At 35.8% G+C, this 20,061-nt stretch overlaps 1 protein-coding gene across 3 annotated transcripts in view; it reads left to right on the top strand.

Annotated features, from left to right (window-relative positions):
- The window catches only part of LOC137022981 (BTB/POZ domain-containing protein kctd15), a 31,721-nt gene extending 11,971 nt beyond the window's left edge, over nucleotides 1-19,750 (top strand). For all 3 annotated transcript variants that reach the window (XM_067389467.1, XM_067389466.1, XM_067389465.1), the window contains 2 exons: nucleotides 5,044-5,349; nucleotides 16,003-19,750. In XM_067389467.1, the coding sequence (XP_067245568.1) occupies nucleotides 5,044-5,349; nucleotides 16,003-16,161 (465 nt within the window). In that variant the 3' untranslated portion in view covers nucleotides 16,162-19,750. The remainder of the gene's footprint in view (nucleotides 1-5,043; nucleotides 5,350-16,002) is intronic.
- Nucleotides 19,751-20,061: the final 311 nt, after the last annotated feature.

Genomic DNA, 20,061 nt, shown 5'->3' with positions numbered 1-20,061 from the left:
CTCTCTTTGACCTCCATTTAATCTCATTGCTGTCTGAGTTGTGCAAATGTTGGTCATAGTTGAGCTGAAAAGGGTTGCCAGATTTTCATAACAAAACCCGCCCAATTGCTACTCAAAACTAGCCCAAAACTAGTCCAATCGCATTTTGGGGGAGGTCCAGGGGGTAAAATCTGCTTTTTGGCGGGGTTCTCTCTGGTAAAAATTCATTCCAGGGGCAAAATATCATCTTATTTTGGGTCGCTTCAACCCGCGGATATGAAAAACAACCCACGGCAACAGTGTTAAAGTAGCCCGATTTGGCAACACTGGAGCTGAATGAGAAAACAGACTGTAGAAGAAGACAGTTGCTAATGTCCGCTATAGCGCCCCTTGTGGCAATACTGAGAATGCAGTGCATTGCAAATGGCAGTCTGGTAATTTCAGGATACAGTAATGCACAAAATTTTGACTAGCATAACGAGTGTGTGTGTGTGTGTTCACATACTTGCATAGTCCAAACCAGACAAATCTTTAAAAAAAATGACTAGCTCTTTCATGCAATTCTGAGGTTGTGTTTTGTCCAGCTGCAATCATGACAAACAATGAAGATCAGGAAATATTGTTAGCCCTGCCCATAGTGCAATATTATTGGTCCAAAATGGACATGCATATATTATCAAATATGTTCTGATTGGCTGTGATTGTGTCACATTGCACAGTATTTTCGCTGTATGTTCAGACAAATTAATTTCATATCTGGACCACAGAAATGACTTCATATTTACTCATTATGACCGAACACATCTGCATACGGCTGATTTATTCAATTCAAAAGTTTATTTTCATAGCACTTTTCACAATGCATATTGTTTCAAAGCAGCTTTACAAAAAATGTTTGTTTCAATGTTACATTTATCCTCATGAATGAACTCTCCCTTCCAAACATGCAGATATGATGTAAACACATCACATCTTTTAATCTTGATCTGGATTCGCTTTGTTTTTCTCTCTCGAGTCGGACAAAGAACTCAGTTTGGACGATCTGATGATCAATGTGTGTGAAATCAGACAGAAATGCAAACGGCAGCCGGCGGTGTCCTTATCTGTGAGGCATCGTGACTGTCTTGGCCCGCGGTGGCGTGCGTTTCGCTAAATCAATGTGAACGTGGAGCTAAAGCGGAATATGTTTAGCATCTATCAGTGAAAAAAAGCATCATTTGTACCAGAGATTATCTGTTGCTCAGCTGCTCCAGGAAATAAAAGCATTCTGCTGCTGGTCTGGTTTTGTTTGTGACCACTAGCAGCGATTACATTTAAATCAATGATTAAAAAAACATTTCTTGTTTTTAGACTTACACGCACCGATGAATCGCTCATCAGAAGTCGGTTTTGATTCCAAGGTTTGTGTCACGTAAGATCTGACCTCTACATCAGCATGTGTTTGACAAAAATCAAAGAGAAATGGTCATCTCTTATATGTATTAGATGGAGACGGGGGAATATCTCTGTCTCTCTCTCTCTGTCTGTCTGTGAGATGTTGTCTTGCCGATGGGCAATGGAGTAAGATCATTATTTTGGATCACAACAGGCCTGTCGGATCGCCTGAACATGGGAATTCAGGGTAGCGGATCGTCCATCTTTCTATCTGCTCTTGTTGGGGTCTGTTTCTTTCTTCACCTCTTGTATCAGACTAGACTGTAAGAAGAGCGTTAGAGAACGAGTCCTGTTGAAAACAGAGATCCAGGCGCATGTGGAGCTTCTTTTAATACCTTCCTGTTCCCTCCAGCACTGATGCACCGCATGCATTTTGTCATCTGCACTGTGAAGGGCAAAAGAAAAGAAAAAAGACATGGGTGAAAAGAAAAGAGCACCCTAACTATCCACATATGCAGGTTAGAGATGTGTCCCAATCAAAGTTATGTCTTTTCATATACATTTTTCCCATATAATGTTTTCGAACAATTTAAAGTTTTTTTAAGTTTATATTGCAATGGATTGCATGCATTTTGAACATATTTTCTGCTTGGATTAGTGCTGAAATGTGACATGCGTAAGTCAATTTTTCAAGTCTAAATTTTTTTGTATAGTGCTTAACCATTCATATATGGAGGTTAGAGACGTGTCCCGACTCCCAACCAAAGTTATATATACTTTCATATACATTTTTCCCTCACTGTAAGTCTGAATAAGTTCAGTTGCCTCAAAATTTTTAAGTTAAGAAATTCAAAGGGCATCCGCAAAAAAACATTATATAACACTTAATTTTAGCATTTACTCTCCCTTTCGAGTGCCATGGGCAAAACATGCTGGAAAATAGAAATCCCAGCCCAGTTTTAGTTCATCTAAATTAAAAGAAATGCGTTCATAAAACTCAAAACAATGAAACCGTTCAGTTTACTTAAAATATATAAGTTCTGTGAACTAAAAAAAAAAGAAAGTGCTAAATACTCATAAAAGTCAATTTGAGTGAACTAATTTAAGTTTGTCCTACTCAAACCAGTGAATTATTTTGAGCGTTATGGTTTACAGTGCTTATAATGTCAACTTACAATGATATCAAACAATGAAAATGTATTTTTTTAAAGCTTATATTGAATAACCATCCACTTATAGAGGCTAGAGGCGTGTCTTGACCAGTTATATATACTTTCATAAACATTTTCCCCTTATAATGCCCACTTACAATCATTTCAAAACAATGAAAAATTACTTTTTTAAAGCTTATATTAAAATAACCAAACATTTTCCCCTTATAATGCCCACTTACAATATTTTCGAACAATCTAAAGTTATTTTTTTAAAGCCTTTATTGCAGTGGATTGCATGCATTTTGAACGTATCCCGCTTTTCACAGCACACATTGTTTCACAGCAGCTTTACAGAAAATGATGTTAATGTTTATAATATCTTAATATCTTCATGCCTTACAGTCATATTTAGCAGATTAGAGCTTATTATTTTACATTTTGCGACGATACAAGCAATCAAGCAGTTGAGATTTGCTGTATAGTATATATATATATATTGCTTTACACAACTTGATGACATGCTTCGATATCCAACTTTATATTTAGATCTGTGTGATATGGTTTACATTTACAATATAAACAATCAAGCAGTTGAGATCTGCTATATAGTCTTAATCATTTTGTGATTTTGTATGTATGCAGGTGAAATTGTATATCTTACTGTATCAAAGTTTATATAAAGAGCTGGACTCAATCAAGCAGTTCATATATCACTTTATGTGAGTATACTTCATGTACATGAAAAAAAGTTGAATATACTAAATATCCAACTTCATATAGAGAGCTGCCCGATAATGTAACGATATAAACAAGACTTTTATTACTGTGCCATACGGTTGATCCCTCTCTGTCTGTTTTCTGCAGAGAAACCGCATATACAATTAGTCATGTAGTTTAGTTACCATTCAGGCTGTGTGCAGTTCATGACTGTTTATATCAATCTTTATGCAGATTACTCTGCGTAAACCATATCCTCAGATGAACTCGAATCATTTCCTCCCTCATCCACACCTCAGCTCCTCCCGTGATGGAGACACGAGGAAGAATAGTACCATCTGGACTTGTGGGAAATTAAGGAAAAACCGAAAGGGGCAAAAAACCCCTGGCAAGATCCCCGAGAGAAAGAGGGAGAGGGAGAGAGTTTGGCAGTCTGCTGTTGTCTGCCTGGATAAAGAAACGCTGAAGCCTCGAGGTCCATCACTGACGGGCTCCAACGAGCACATGAGATCCTGCCAAACGTCTTGACTGTTGCCCCGCGGGCCGCGCTGATACCCCCAGTCTCACTGCTTTTTAAAGATTCATTCATTTATTGGGTTTTATTTATGTACTTATTTGTTTTTTTATTAGTGGTATTTGCATTAATAGCATCACCTTCGCTCATACCTGTAGCTGGTGACTCGTGTTTTATTTAGAAAGCATAAACATCCATTGAAAAGACTGTATAATTATCTCTATAAAAGAATTAGTTTGTATATTTTAACTATTGCTTAGTGTGATAAGTATTACATTTCTAGATACTAAACTTGAATATTGCATGGGCAAACAACACTTTTATTTACAAAGACGTCTTTTTTGTCCACTGAAAAGACAGTATATTAATCTTTAAGAATAATTATTTCGTATTTTTAACCTAAAAGTGTAGGATTTCACTGCATTTTGCAGATGCGGCCTGACCCTGTTGAACAGCAATGTGTTTCCATCAATTAAACATTATTATTGTTATTATAAACAGTGTGTGGATTTTCCTGGTTTATTTTTCATAGCTTTTGTTTTTTTCATTCTGATTTCCTTCTTTTGTGAATAATTATTTCCATCAAATTCAAATGACTATCTCTTTTCTTTAAAAATTTGTTTTGATCATAAATCTAGTAAAATGTTTGAAATAAGAGACAAAAAACAGAAGATATGTTCTCTAAAATCAACAGTGACACTACCATTCAAAAGTTTCTCTAAAAGTTTCTTCTGCTCACCAAGTCTGTATTAATTTGATAAACAAAAATACAGTAAAAATGTAAAATATTTTTACAATTTAAAATAGCTGTTTTCTATGTAATATATTTTTTTAAAATAATTTATTCCTGTGATCAAAGCTGAATTTTCAGCATCATTACTCCAGTCTTCAGTGTCACATGATCCTTCAGAAATCATTCTAATATGATGATTTGCTGTTTAAGAAACATTTCTGATTATTATTAATGTATATGAAGTTGTACTGATTCATATTTTTGTGGAAATCATGATGCATTTTATTTTTCAGGATCCTTTGATGAATAAAAAAGTAACAGAAAGAGCAGCATTTATTTCAAATACAATCTTTTGTAACTTTATTGTGATTTAATGCTGAATAAAAGTATTAGTTTCCTTTAAAAAATCACTAATTATAAATATATATATATATATTATTCATAAATATCTAGTTTTGTAAATGATAAATAATACTTCTTAAGTAAATGTATTTAGTTTAAAAATATATTTTACTGGCCAACAAGACAAAAATACTGATGTTCCTCATGTGTCCATCTGTGTCTCTGTTCAGGACTTCAATCTCCTGTACGAGGAGGCGCGCTATTACCAGCTGACGCCCATGATCAAGGAGCTAGAGCGGTGGAAGCAGGAGCGGGAGCAGAGACGTCTGGCGCAGCCCTGCGACTGCCTGGTCGTCCGCGTGACCCCTGACCTCGGCGAGCGGATCGCCCTCAGCGGGGAGAAAGTTCTCATCGAGGAGATCTTCCCCGAGACCGGTGACGTCATGTGTAATTCGGTCAACGCTGGCTGGAACCAGGACCCGACCCACGTCATCCGCTTCCCCCTGAACGGCTACTGCAGACTGAACTCAGTGCAGGTAATGAGATTATCTGGTCTACAGTGGTTCACGGCGCTGCGCTTATCTGCTTCAGACATCATGCGGGTGATTTCATTCAGGTCACTTTATTCCTGCATGTTTCAGCTCAAAATCCCCCACAGATCATTTATTATAGCTTGTCAAATTTGCCTTTATTTGGGTGTGAGCAAAAACACAGTTTTTGTGTGTGTCCCTTTAAATGCAAATGAGCTCCACTTTCCAGAAGAGGGCGGAGCTTTAACAGCTCAACAACAACAAAGCTGGAAAAAATCACGCAGCCAAAATGAGGATTGTCAGTAACAGTGTTCAGTCGACACTGATGGAGAGACTCAGGAAGAAGTTACAACTTTTAGAAGTTTCTGAATGGTTAGTGGATAAATTGATGTAGTTGCTGTGGAGTTGATTCAACTCATCCACTAGCATGTTCATCTTTTGTTCAAATCCAGCATTGAATTGACCCTCGTTTGAAGCAGTCCGGCGTAAAACAACAACTTTTCCTCTTCTCTAAAGCAACCCAACATGGCCCCGCCCCCTTTGTTGTGTGTTCTCAGGGGCGGGGTTTATGTCAATTTTAGGGTTTGTGATGTCACCAACCCGGGAAGAAGTTTGTTGTAGTCCAGTAGTTCCCAAACTTTTTAGAGTGGAGTACCCCCTGAAGGGATTACCACCCTTCTGCGTACCCCCTCTCTTCCACTTAGACTGCAGTCACACCTTTACCATTAAGGGACAATATTTGCCCCTTAAATTGATTTTCCAGTGCATATTTTTACCTTTATGAATAACTATAAAATAAATAATGTTTTAAATAAAAATGTTCAATAAAGAAATATGCAATAATGGTAAAACTAAATAAAACTTTTAAATATTAAACTTAAACCGCCAGTAGGTGGCGGCAAGTCACTGTTTTTAATGAGTGAGTCATAGAGTCATTCATTCAGTAAGGAAGCAAGTGGCTGTGAATGAATCATTGAATCATTGACTCTCACGATTCGTTCAAAGCCGCAGAATTGTTCGCGAAACACAGACATGTGTTGTAGTTCTGCTGTGGTTTTCGTTAGAGCTATTATTTCATTGCAAAATAGAGCAAATACTGACAGTACTGTGTTTAAAATGTATGTTTTTTTTTTTTTTTTGGCCTGTTTTTTTTTGGCCTGTTGTCACGTTTGCAGTCATGTGGATATTTGGGAACAATTTCGTTCTTGCTCGTTATCATCATTAAATACAAGAACTCACACAACAAGGTATGTTTTTGTATCGGAGAAAGTTCGAGTATTAAATCGAAATTAATCCACTATATGTGTCTATTTGTTCTTCATGTGAGTAAGTGCTAAGTCCCCACTTTTATAAAGGTGCATTGTCGAGAACGGCAGTAATTTAGCGCGATTTAAGGCAGCAGACTGCACACAATCTATCATATGTGGATACAGTAATTTTTGACTCCAAATGAGGTAATTTGATTAAATGTACAGGATTTACGGCATTTTGGCAGTTAGAAAAACATGCTCGGTTTTAATAATATTTTAAGGTAGAATTAAATGAACTACTTTTCGAGTACCCCCTGTTGTCACCTCAGGTACCCCCAGGGGTACGCGTACCTCAGTTTGGGAACCACTGTTGTAGTCTCTACCAGTGTTGTAGTACTCGAGACTCGGACTCCATATTGTAAAGGTCTTGGTCTTGTCATGGACTTTTGACTCGGAATTGACTCGGACATATTAGGAATCTGACTCATTCCCGAGTCCACTCGAGTCCCATTGAAAATATTTCATGATTATTACTGTATGTGATTATTTCTGTAAATTGATGTTTGGTTGCCACGTCCAATGATTGGTGATTTTCTTGTGTGCAACTGCGCATGACTTGAGACTAACGTTAGTGCAATTAGTGCAAAATAAATCATTATACTGACTCAGATCTTTGAATCTCATTCAGGAAAATGAACAAATCTTTTTTTTAATCATTTCATTCATTTCAGCAGAATATAATTGAAATGTTAAATTTTTAATTCCCCAACACATACTAAAGGCATTTGCACACTGAGTCCGAAATTTTCGCATGCGTTTTTTCGTATTCGCAATCCTAAAAATTCATCACGCACAGAGACCTTGCACACTGAGTCCGATGCGTATTAATGAATGCGTTGCGAAAAAATCGCAAAACAAATCGCAAAACAATACAAAATGAAGTCTTTAAGCAGTGAGCACGATTAGTTGTCTCCTCTCTTCTTAAAAAGAGAAAAAGAAAGAGGAAATATTGGGTCTATTCAATCCCGAGATTGCATAGAGAGAAAGGAGAATTCACCTCATCAAGGAGCTGCGGGATTATCCGAGCGTTTCAAAGATTAGTTACTTCAGAATGTCAGTGGCTCTGTTTGATGCTTTACTACTGGCACAATCTGTCTTTATATTCGGTCTCTTTGTATTCCTCACGTTGTTAGTCATTCAGTGCTGCTGTTTTGTGCTGTAGGCAACGTGGATCAACTTGTCAGATGGCATTCTGGATTTTTGCGTTCGCGTACGGTGGCTCTGAATTGTCAAAACGTCTCTCAAAATGAGTGCCACGGATGCGGAAAACGCAGAAAATTGAACCTGATCCGAATATTTTTTTGACGGACAAAAGTTTCGGAGGCATTCCCATGATTTGTCGCTTCAACCCTCGGACTACAAAAACAACCCGCGGTGTAACGGTGTAAAAGTAGCTTGATTTCGCGGGAAAACCGCAGACTTGGCAACACTGACTGCTTTGTTTACAGCGGTTACCAGGGAAACAGCTCTATTTCTGCTGTTCCATAAGCGCCACCTACTGACAGAGAGTAGATTTACATTTCCAGTCAAAAAATCCGTCAAATATTTGTCAAATTTTAACCAATAAGCTGTTTTATAAAACTTACTTTTGTCAAAACTTTGAACATGTAGTGCATTCTAGTAGATAAAATGTTTTGTAGGTCATCCAACCAATTTTTTTTTGTTCGTTTAAAATCCTGTCATCGCTTTTAATGCTATTATTCTAATGTTTATGCAGACAAAATTGGCTAATTTTATTCGACAAAACTTGCTGAAATGATTTCAGTGTGTGTATGAGTGCTTTTTGAACATTTCCAGCAATGTTTAACAGTACCTTGATAATATTGATAACCCTAATCATTTTGGTCACTATAATCGTGACATGAAATTTTCATATCATTTCATCTTATCTATTCATGAGAACGAGGCTCAACCTGTGTTTGAACTAACACACTTTGAAACACACACCTGGACAGCGCCCCCTCAGGGTCGAGGAAAGCACTCAACAAAACGCCTTTTCATGTGCAGCCATAATTTTTCACTGTCTCAAAAACAAAAAGCAAGAGCGAGAAGAAAAGAGAGGCTAGAAAATGAAATGCATAATTTACACGTTTCTCCTTTTTAAGACACAGCTCTTCCCTTTTAAAAAAGACTCCAACGTAACAACGCCCAGAGCGGTTGAAAATACACGTATTGCATTTTTTAATACCATACTTACACTTTCTCAAACAGCCTCAACCCCTTTATGCTTCTTTTATAGATTTCTAAATGGCTTGCAATATAATTAATTGGCTGCATCAACTAACACAACATTTTCTCTCTGCGTCTCCAGTAAGAGCGTGTCCCTCTCTGTCTGCTGCTGAGGCTGCCCTCTCTTTGTTTGCTCGCTCAAGCTCTATTTCTTTTCTAAAACTAGTTGATTTCTGTGAACTGACGAAGCAGGTCTTTTTGTTTCCGACTGAAGCTCATTTATCTGTTTCTTGCTGAAGCTGGTATTTAGCATGAACTCAGAAACTTTAAGCATGCATCTCCTTTAATCAGAGCTGCTCACACAAAGGCCGCGAGAGACACTCGACTGTGTTGCTAAACGAATGATGCAATGCACTAATATGCAGAAACGTAACCATAAACACACAACATTTTTCCTTCTCAGTAATGAATGAAATATATTTACAATTCTCGTCCACCATCCTAGCTAACAAAGAACATTCTAAGAACGTTTTTTTCAATGTTTCAAAAATGTTTTTTCTTGGTTATTCAAATGTTAAGGGAACATTCCATTTTTCGAACATGAGATTGTTACTTTTGAATTTTCTCTGAACATTCTAAAACAAGCAGTAACATTTAAAAATGATTAGAGGAACATCCAACTAAAATGTTTCCGGGAAAAACGATGAACGATGTACAGATAACATTTTTGTGTCAACGTTTGGAGAACATTATTAAAGACCTTGCCAGAACGTTCCCTGTTAGCTGGGATCTTGTCACAATGCATTGATTTCTTTAGTGATAAAGGATGCATGTCATGCTGCTTTAGATTTCGGTGAAATGAGACAGAGTAATGTTGCTGAATGTGTTTTGAAACAGCCGTCACATCTGGAACCCACCTATAAATGTCTTAAAAGTGCTGTCTATGTAGGCAGCTCACTAGGGTTTGGAGCGGAGCTCATGTGTCCACTCCACATCTCCACATTTACACTTGCAAAAAAACAAAAAAACAAAAAAACATTTTCTTCACTAGTATTTTTGTCTTGTTTTCCAGTAATTTTTTTAAAAAACATTTTAAAAAGTAAAATAATATTGCATAAAGAGCCCAATGAGCTTAAATGAGCTGGGAAACCATGATACATTACACTCTAAAAAATGCTGGGTTAAAAACAACGCAAGTTGGGTTGAAAATGGACAAACCCAGTGATTGGGTTGTTTTAACCCAGTGGTTGGGTTAAATGTTTGCCAAACCTGCTGGGTAGTTTTATTTAACTCAACTATTGCTTAAATATTACTGTATTTCTTGCTTAAAATTAACCCCAAATATTAACATATATTAATATGTTTAATAAATGAGCATTTATTTTTAAGTTTAAAGAATAATAATTAAATAATCAAAATTTATTAAATTGCTTATTAATAAATACATATTTTTATTATTATTGTTTCCTCTAGTAATTATGTGTCTGATTTTTAGTTTCCAACCTATTTTGGGTTCATTTTCAGCCAGACATATAGTCATTTTTAAACAATATTTGGGTTAAATAAAACTGCCTAGCCGATGGGCAAACATTTAACCCAACCGCTGGGTTTGTTCATTTTCAACCAAACTTGGGTTGTTTTTAACCCAGCATTTTTAGAGTGTACTTTATGGATTCTTCAAAAAGTTCAAAAGAACAGCTTTTATCTGAAATAGAATATTTTGTAACATTATAAATGTCTTTACTGCCAATTTTGATCAATTCAATGCGTCCTTGATGAATAAAAATATTAATTTCTTTAAAAAAAAAAAACTTAACTTCATAACAACAAACTTAAAATCATATTTTCTACACTTGACCCTAAACCTGACCCTTACAGAAGTGTATTCAAATTGTTAATGACTTTTGGTTAATGTATGTTCCTTTTTTACCAGATTTTGATAGGTTTTAATATATTTATGTCAAATTGCTTATTTTAAACATAAATCTCATAATTTTTTGCTAAATATTAAGAAAAAATGGCATTAAGGTACAATAATGATTCAGAAACAAGTAATTCCTTTTTCTTACAGTTGAGCATTTAGGCAAATGTATTTTGTTTTAAGGATTTTTTACAGTGTGCTTCTCCAATTATCAGTATGAAACCGTTGCATCAGTGACCTCATGACCTCGAGAGCGAGTGCCGCTCCTGAACAGGTTTCCCGTCTCAGCCCGGTTGGGTGGATGTCGTGGAAAGGGTGTTTTCTCTTTTCCGCAATGATTTCGAACACGACACTCCTGTCGGCTGACTCATTATTGTATGAATTATACAGTAATCCTGTCTGTATGACACAACACTATGATCTGATTACTGGTTAGAATCATCCCTGCAGGCTAACAACCGAACAACCAACCACACCTGCTTTATAAAAAGAAATAAACATGCTAAACATCGCGAAACACCCTTGTGAAAGGAAGTACAATTTTGCATACTTTGAAAAAGAAGGAAATATACTTTAAAGTAATACACTCAAAAATGTTTGGTTAAAAACAACCCAAGTTGGGTTGAAAATGGACAAACCCAGCAATTGGGTTGTTTTAATCCAGCGGTTGGGTTAAATGTTTGCCCAACCTGCTGGGTAGTTTTATTTAACCCAACTACTGATTAAAAATGACTATATGGCTGGCTTAAAATGAATCCAAAATAGGTGAGAAATTAAAAATCAGACACATACTAGAGGCAACAATAATAATCAAAAGGTGTACATTTATTAATAAGCAATTTAATAAATGTTTATTGTTTATTATTCATTATCTTATTAATAAATGCTCATTTATTAAACATATTAATAAATGTTAATTTCCAGCATATTTTGGGTTCATTTTAAGCAAGCAATACAGGAATTTTTATACAACAGTTGAGTTAAATAAAACTACCCAGCAGGTTGGGCAAACATTTAACCCAACTTGGGTTGTTTTTAACCCAGCATTTTTTTGAGTGTATAATTAAGTGTGAACTGAATGTTTTCACACGGCATGTTCGCTGCAATATTAAATATATGTATACTAAATTTATACTAAATGCAACTTAAGAGTGCTTTTTTGACCCACTTTAGTATATATGTAATTTCATAATTATGTTTTCTTTGAAAAATGATTAAAGTTTAATGCTGATCGTACTGCGAAGCATCTACGATAACCTAAAATCTCTTGTACGTAATGCATTTTAATAATGTAATGAAGTTACATGAAGTTAATGAAGTTACAATTTAGTAAATTTAAAATATATTAACTCTAAAACCAAATAACACGAAAGTTATAAAAACCAGTATAATATAAAATAATATAATATAAGCAATTATTATAATCAAGTACTTTACATAGTATGTTAGTGAACATCAAAATAAGTACTTTTTTTAAAAGATTATTAAAACATAATGATTTAAAATGTACATTAAAGTAAAACCTTTCATTTGACATTATTACAAAGTGTGCTAAGAAACATAGTTATGAAAGTGTCTCTCTTTAAGTCCACTTAAGTGGCCTTTTATTTCATTAATATTACATATTCTGAAAGTGCAGTTTTTAAAATATACTTTTAAGGTTTGAAGTACACTACAAGTGCACATTCAATACAATTAAGCACGCTAGATTTATGGCAGTTATATGTATCACAGTTTCCACAAAATTTTCATTAAAAAATGACTGTTTTCAACATTGATAATAATCATAAATGTTTCTTGAGCAGCAAATCATCATATTAGAATGATTTCTGAAGGATCATGTGACACTGAAGACTGGAGTAATGATGCTGAAAATTCAGCTTTAATCACAGAAATAAATTACATTTTACAATATATTTACTTAGAAAACACTTATTTCAAATTGCAATAATATTTCAAATTTTTTACCATATTTTTGATCAAATAAATGCAGCCTTGGAGATCATTAAATAAAATTAAGCACACTTTATTTTTACAATTAAGGCACACTAGATGTAAAAATCGAGTTGTTTTTGCTCTACTAACTTGCACAGTTTAGCTTCGGCTTTTACAAACGGGCTTGTTTATCTTGAAAAAGTGAGAGAAGAATCTAATAAACCCGCTCAGACTGAGAAATCACGGCAGATGAATGACATGTCGGGAACTTAAGAACGATTCAAAGCACCTGCCCTGAGAGATCGAAAGAGTCTGCAGTGAGATTACAGACACTGAGGAAGTGAGAGGGCAAACGGCACACGTGAACGGCTTCAGAGAGGAAAAACATTTAGCCAAACACACACGCTCATAGTGTCCCAAAGCTGAAGCTGTCCGGCTCCAGCCATATCTCAGAATGATGGAGGACCTGGATCAACACGGACGCTGGTGAACTTTCATCAAACTGACAGATGTGCCACTGCAAAGAGAGGGAGAGAGAAGCTCTGCTGACAGATACACACACACACACACACACACATGGGTTTGTTTGCCGTAAACACGTTCATACTGCAGTTAAATATGGCTGTCACTCTTCTACTGAATGTTTAATCTTGTTCTGTTTACAGAGTTATTTATGAGAATGACAAGCACGTTCTCCTGAAGTTACTGCTGAAAAACAACTAAATTAAATCACCAAAGCACGTCTCTGGTCAATCATTTCTCTGAAAACGCGTTTGCATTGATGTTTCTTGTTGATGTCAATCAGATGCTGAGCAAAAATACTCCTCTGTTAAAAAGTTGGGGTTGGTATGATTTTTTTATATTTTTTAAATAGTCCCTTATTCTTTCCAAAGCTGCATTTATTTGATCAAAATTACAGTAAAAATAGTGAAATATTTTTACAATTTAAAATGATGGTTTTCTATGTGAATATATTGTAAAATGTAATTTATATGCAGTGATCAAAGATGAATTTTCAGCATCATTACTCCAGTCTTCAGTGTCACATGATCCTTCAGAAATCATTCTGATATGATGATTTGCTGCTCAACAAACGTTTTTTTTTTATTATCAGTGTCGTGCTGCTTCCTTTTTGTGTGGAAACTTGATGCATTTTATTTTTCAGAATTATTTGATGAACAGAAAGTTAAAAAGAACAGCATTTAACATTATAAACGTCTTTACTGTCATTTTTGATCAATTTAATGTGTCATTGCTGAAGAAAAGTATTAATTCCTTTAAAAAAAAATTGCTGACCCCAAACTTTTGAATGGTAGTGACCCTAAACCTGACACTTACAGAAAACTTTTGGCATTTTTATACTGTAATTGACGTTGAAATTTTTTTTTTTTTTAACCAAGATTTAGCAATTTTTATTATTTTTCTGAGGAAGCTTTAAACATTTTGTAAAGTGAAACGGCTTAAAGAATCATCTCTTTCTTGTGAATAAATCTTTCTGTGTGTGTGTGTGTGTGTGTGTGTGTGTGTGTGTGTGTGTGTGTGTGTGTGTGTGTGTGTGTGTGTGTGTGTGTGTGTGTGTGTGTGTGTGTGTGTGTGTGTGTGTGTGTGTGATGACAGTAAATGAGAGCAGAGGAACTGGTGTCATGGACGGGACAGCAGATGGCCGATCTCACAGTGACTTTCATTGAGCGGGATGATCGGAGCGCTGCTGTGTGATGAATGTTGAATCACATGAAAACAGAGTTTACTGTAAACGGACAGGAAATGAGCTGAATAGTGTGTGTGTTTCTCTCTCACCTGTCCTCATCCAGTCAGAATCTGTCAGAGAGACAAACGTCTGTTCTCGATTGTCTTTGCCAGGAGTCAGACATGCTTCCCTGCTGCACGCGTGACGCTCCTGTGAGAGATTCCTGCTTCCCGTTGTGTCATTAATGTCATCACCAACCTGATATTTTTTTTTAACATGAGCATCTAATGTGTGTAATTTGGATTGAATTGGGGGATGGTATAAATCTTTGGCTAAACAGCAGGTTCAGATGATGAAAGCTTTTCCAAACTTCCAAACATGAGTCCATTTGAAAAGGTGATTTGGGATTCAGACGGTTCATATGAGCAGCACACTTCACAGTGGATATGAATGCAATCAGTTAGGGCTGTTGATTTATGAATAACTTACATTTTTCGTTCATTCTTTTGTTATGTGTTTCTGAATAAGTCTCTAAATAAACCACCTTCAGACGGACAAAAGAACGTTTTGTGCATATGCTTATTATTATGTATTATATTATTATTGGACTTTTTATTTTATTCTTTGCCTTTACTCATACAGTAGGATAAAACTCAAACCTGGTTCTGCTGAAAATTCACGGGAATAAATTACATCTTACAGTATATACATATAGAAAACAGCTATTTTGAATTGTACTAATATTTTGTGATTTTTACTGTATTTTTAATCAAATAAATTCAGCTTTGGTCACAGGAATAAATTACATTTTACTATATATTCACATAGAAAACAGCTATTTTAGATTGTAATAATATTTTGTGATTTTTACTGTATTTTTAATCAAATAAATTCAGCTTTGGTCACAGGAATAAATTACATTTTACTATATATTCACATAGAAAACAGCTATTTTGAATTGTAATAATATTTTGTGATTTTTACTGTATTTTTAATCAAATAAATTCAGCTTTGGTCACAGGAATAAATTACATTTTACTATATATTCACATAGAAAACAGCTATTTTAGATTGTAATAATATTTTGTGATTTTTACTGTATTTTTAATCAAATAAATTCAGCTTTGATAACAGGAATAAATTACATTTTACTATATATTTACATAGAAAACTGCTATTTTAAATTGTAATATTTCATGATGTTTACTGTATTTTTAATTAAAAAAAATCAGCTTTGATAACAGGAATTAATTACATTTTACTATATATATACATAGAACACAGCTATTTTTGAATTGTAATAATATTTTGTGATTTTTACTGTATTTTTAATCAAATAAATTCAGTTTTGATCACAGGAATAAAATACAATTTATTATATATTCACATAGAAAACAGCTATTTTAAATTATAATATTTTGTGATTTTTACTGTATTTGTAATCAAATAAATTCAGCTTTGATCACAGGAATAAATTATATTGTACCATATATTCACATAGAAAGCTGCTATTTTAAATTACAATAATATTTCACTATTTTTACTGCATTTGTTTATCAAATAAATGCATCCTTTGTGAACATTATTTTATGTCAATGTTTGCATGTGAGTTTTGACCCTCAGTGCTTGTCTTTCAGGTGTTGGAGCGTCTCTTCCAGAAGGGCTTCAGCGTGGCTGCGTCCTGCGGCGGCGGCGTGGACTCGTCCCAGTTCAGCGAGTACGTGCTGTGCCGCGAGGACAGGCGGAGTCAGTCCATGAACACGCCCATCAGGATAAAGCAGGAGCCGCTGGACTAGAGTCACACGCTCAGGCCCTCGGTCCCTCGACACTCAGACTCAGCGTTTATACGGGGAATGTAATGTACACACACAAGACACAAAACCGCACCAAGAAAGCCCAAAGAACTTCAACAGGATCTTGCTGTTCCACCAAACCACCAATCAGAGGACGTCCTCACGCATATGGAATGCAGGCCACGCCCCTCTGCCGGTGCAGTGTGTGTTATTTTCTTGTAATAATCAAGGCTCAGTGCTTACAAATGACGGCACCGACGCCAACACGACTCCATCGTCAGGGGCCGAGGGTCGATTTCTCGCTCTCCACGGATTGTTTTTCATTTCAACCTTGTTGTTTATAAAGTTCAAGACTTTTTCACTCCTTATAGCGCCATGTTGTATGCGGTTAGCAGTACTAGGATGGAGTTTTGTGTTTATTTCTTTTGTTACATGAAGGATGATGGGAGTGTTGTTCTGAAGGCATTACGTTTGAGAGACTTTCCTGGCAGCGCTCGCAGAAACGCTATTACGCCCTCGGGCTGCGTGGCGAAAGCAGTCTGGGGTTTAATGCGTTCGGCGCTCCAGCAGCCTTCTTTGTTTGAAGGAGCTGCAAGCAAACGCGGGTGTTTCTGAAGCCTGCATTGAAAAATAGGTAACGCTGATGGAGCGGGCTGTAGTTAAGCATATCGTTAAACGTTTGAAATTTTTATAAGCTCTCTAATGCTTGAATCAAAAGAGTTCTGAACTAAATACAAAGAGTTGTGCGTGTTACGAACAAAATTTTAAGGATCTTGAGGCAAAACATTGGAAGGTATCTAGAGGAAATCCATAGTGTTCATAACATACGTTTGCACTTAAATGCATCTCAGACACCGAGACGACGGTGTGAAAACAAGCCGCCCGCGTGTTTAAAGATTCAGTGGAAATAGACTCAAGTTTGAGTCTGCTGACAGAATGAGGGTAGTAACTATGGTGCATTAATTTTTAAACCATCTTTGTGAATGAATAATCATTATTCATTAGCCCAGTTTATCAGGTTCAGTTTTTCGATTGTTTGAAGTTGTCCATTTTCTGTTTTTGACGTCAAAGTGTTGTCAGATGCTGAATCAAGGACGGATGTGTTGTGAATTTGTGGTGAATGTGGTTTCTTGTGTCCAAACGCTCGGAGACATCTCATGTGTTTACACTGGACGTGTGCCGCACACAACTACATCTACAGCGAACTAACAAAGCAACACTGCAGGCACGCATCGGGACACTTTATTCCTCGTCTGTCTGAAAAATATGGAAGCTCGTTGCCGCCATGAAATAAAAATCTCTTTTTATCTCACAATTTTGACTTTTTTCTCACAATTACGAGTCTTTTTTCCCCCTCACAACTGGACATTATAACATGCAAATGCAAGTTTATATCTCCCAATTTGATTTTATAACTCGCAATTGTGAGTTTATATCAGGCAATTAGAGGAAAAATAGTCAGAATTGCGGAAAAAAGGTCAGAATTGGGGGGAAAAAAAGTCTGAATTGCGACTTTATATCTCACAATTTTGACTATATATCAGGCAATTTTGAGAAAAAAGGTCAGAATTGGGGGAAACAAGTCAGAATAGTGAGTTTATATATCACAATTCTGACTTTATAACTCAATCATATAACGCAATTCTGAGGAAAAAATGTCAGAATTGTGAGATAAAAAGTCACAATTAACCTTTTTATATTTTTATTTAGTGGCGGAAACAAGCTTGCATGGAAAAAAGATATTATTTGCAAAAATAATAAATTGATTTCCATACAACTATTTTTTTTTTCTGTCTCATCAACGCCAGTTTGTAATTTGCTCTTAATGGATTTAACCCTTCTATTGTCCAAAACATTTAAATGTGACCTATATATATCTATTGAATTCTATAAAAAATAAAATTATATTGTATCCATAGTAGTGGCCAAAAGTGATGTCCAGCCTATGAATATTCCCATTTTCACCCTTTATTTAAATATTATAAAAATAAAAAATAAAAATTGCAAAGAATATTTAAACATATTTGTGTAGTTCTGCTTGGAGTCAATTGTTTTATTTGTGATAATTCAATAAAACATGCCAAAATTGTGCAACAATTTTTGTCCAGTCTGTCCTACAAAATAACCAACAAAATATTAATAACTTATTGTCGTAGTCAGTGTATGCTTTTTTTCTGAGCTTTGTTTTTGCATATGAAATAAAACTGTATTTTGCCTTTTTTGCCAAATAATTTTGTCAGATAAACACCTTAACCAAGTTTAGTGTTTTGTTTTTCCTTCATATTTAAAATATTTAAAAAATATAAAACATTTTCCTCATATTTTGATGGTTTAATCGAACTTGTAGGTTCATTAAAAACAAATATCCCCTCCGAACATCACTTTTGCCCACTACTGTATATACATATATATGTTTTTGTTGTTGTTGTTGTTGTTTTTTCAGTGAACAGATAACAATCTAGTAAATTAACCTTTCCTTGATTTCTGAAGAATCATAAAAGGGACAATTTTCTTAAGGCAATAGGAGGGTTGTCATTTTTTTCAATGCAAGTTGTGGCATTTTGCATACATTTTATTTGATTGTTTTTATGATGTAAGTCTAGCCTCTGTTGTTAGTGAACGGTGCGGCTTCAGTCCAGTGTAGACACGGCTCATCATCATCATCATCATCACAGCACTGATCTGGGTGGAGGTCACTTCCCTTCCACTGATCATCCCGATCAAAGACCCACAGAAGAACAAACTCCTCCAGTCTGTGTGTTTGTGTGACTCACACATGCTGTTTCTTCTCGCCCAAACGTCCTGATCAAAAACAAACAGCCTCGTTCTGATTTGTCCGTCCAAAGTTTAGTTTAACTCCAGATAGATGCAGTCTGGAGTCTGAATGTGTTCATTAACACAGTCGTTTTCTTTGCCGTCTGATTAAGCGTCCACAGCCGCGGCGTCTCCGCTTCAGGCGCGTCTCTCCCCCCACGGGGAAGCCCGCTCGATCCGGCTTTGTTCTGACCCAGAGCTGGTCCAGTTCTGTCACAAAGGGAATGGCCAACCACCCCTTTCATGTGCCGAAGGGTGTGTGTGAGAGCAATCCCAGCATGCATTCCTCACATGCATTCCCAGGGCAGCACATTTACAAACCCAAAACACACAGAGCACAAACACTGAACCGCTCAGATCATGTGCATTCAAAAGAGCGAGTCCCGGTGCGGATAAAACAATGTATGTTGTACCTAACAAGATCACAGTTGGCTTAACAGAAGGTTTTCAAACTCAGATGAATCGTTGGATCCCTTCCCATGTTGTTGTGATGCATTTCAGGACTCTGTGGATTGGGCGAAACGCTTCATCAGGCCTCGACGCTGGTACTATGTACAGTAATTTGTATATTGAAACAGTTCAGATGCTGGTTTCTCTTTGTAAACAGACCCAAAAAACATCCTGACACTGCTTTAATACTAGAAGACTGATGGGTTACAAATGAGCAAAGCAATATGATATGTACATACAAATGACAAAAGAAAATCCTCAACATTTCAAAATGTCTACCAAGGTGAAAATTGTCATTATTTAATGTATTAATAATTAGACTGTGGTATTAAAGGGCATGTGTTTATTTACAGTGTCTTCTTTTTTATTTACTTGCATATTTGCTATAATAAAAAAGGCGTAATATTCACCTGGCAGTTTTTGTGCTTTTCATCCACTAATATAAATCAATGAAATATTCATCAATTACTGATAAACTTCTGATTATTACCGATCTGTAGTTTGTGAACAGATTGTGAACTCGACATGTTTGCTTTGCTATTCAAACTCTTCACTGTTCAGCTCAGTTTCTCCCTGCTGTCCATGACCCGATCAGAACAGACCTCGGGCTAGTTTTTGGGTCACGACCCCTCCAGTTGA

Source organism: Chanodichthys erythropterus, chromosome 7 (genome assembly GCF_024489055.1).
Source record: "Chanodichthys erythropterus isolate Z2021 chromosome 7, ASM2448905v1, whole genome shotgun sequence".
Taxonomy (NCBI): Eukaryota; Metazoa; Chordata; class Actinopteri; order Cypriniformes; family Xenocyprididae; genus Chanodichthys; species Chanodichthys erythropterus.
This window is presented reverse-complemented; position numbering and strand designations above follow the sequence as displayed.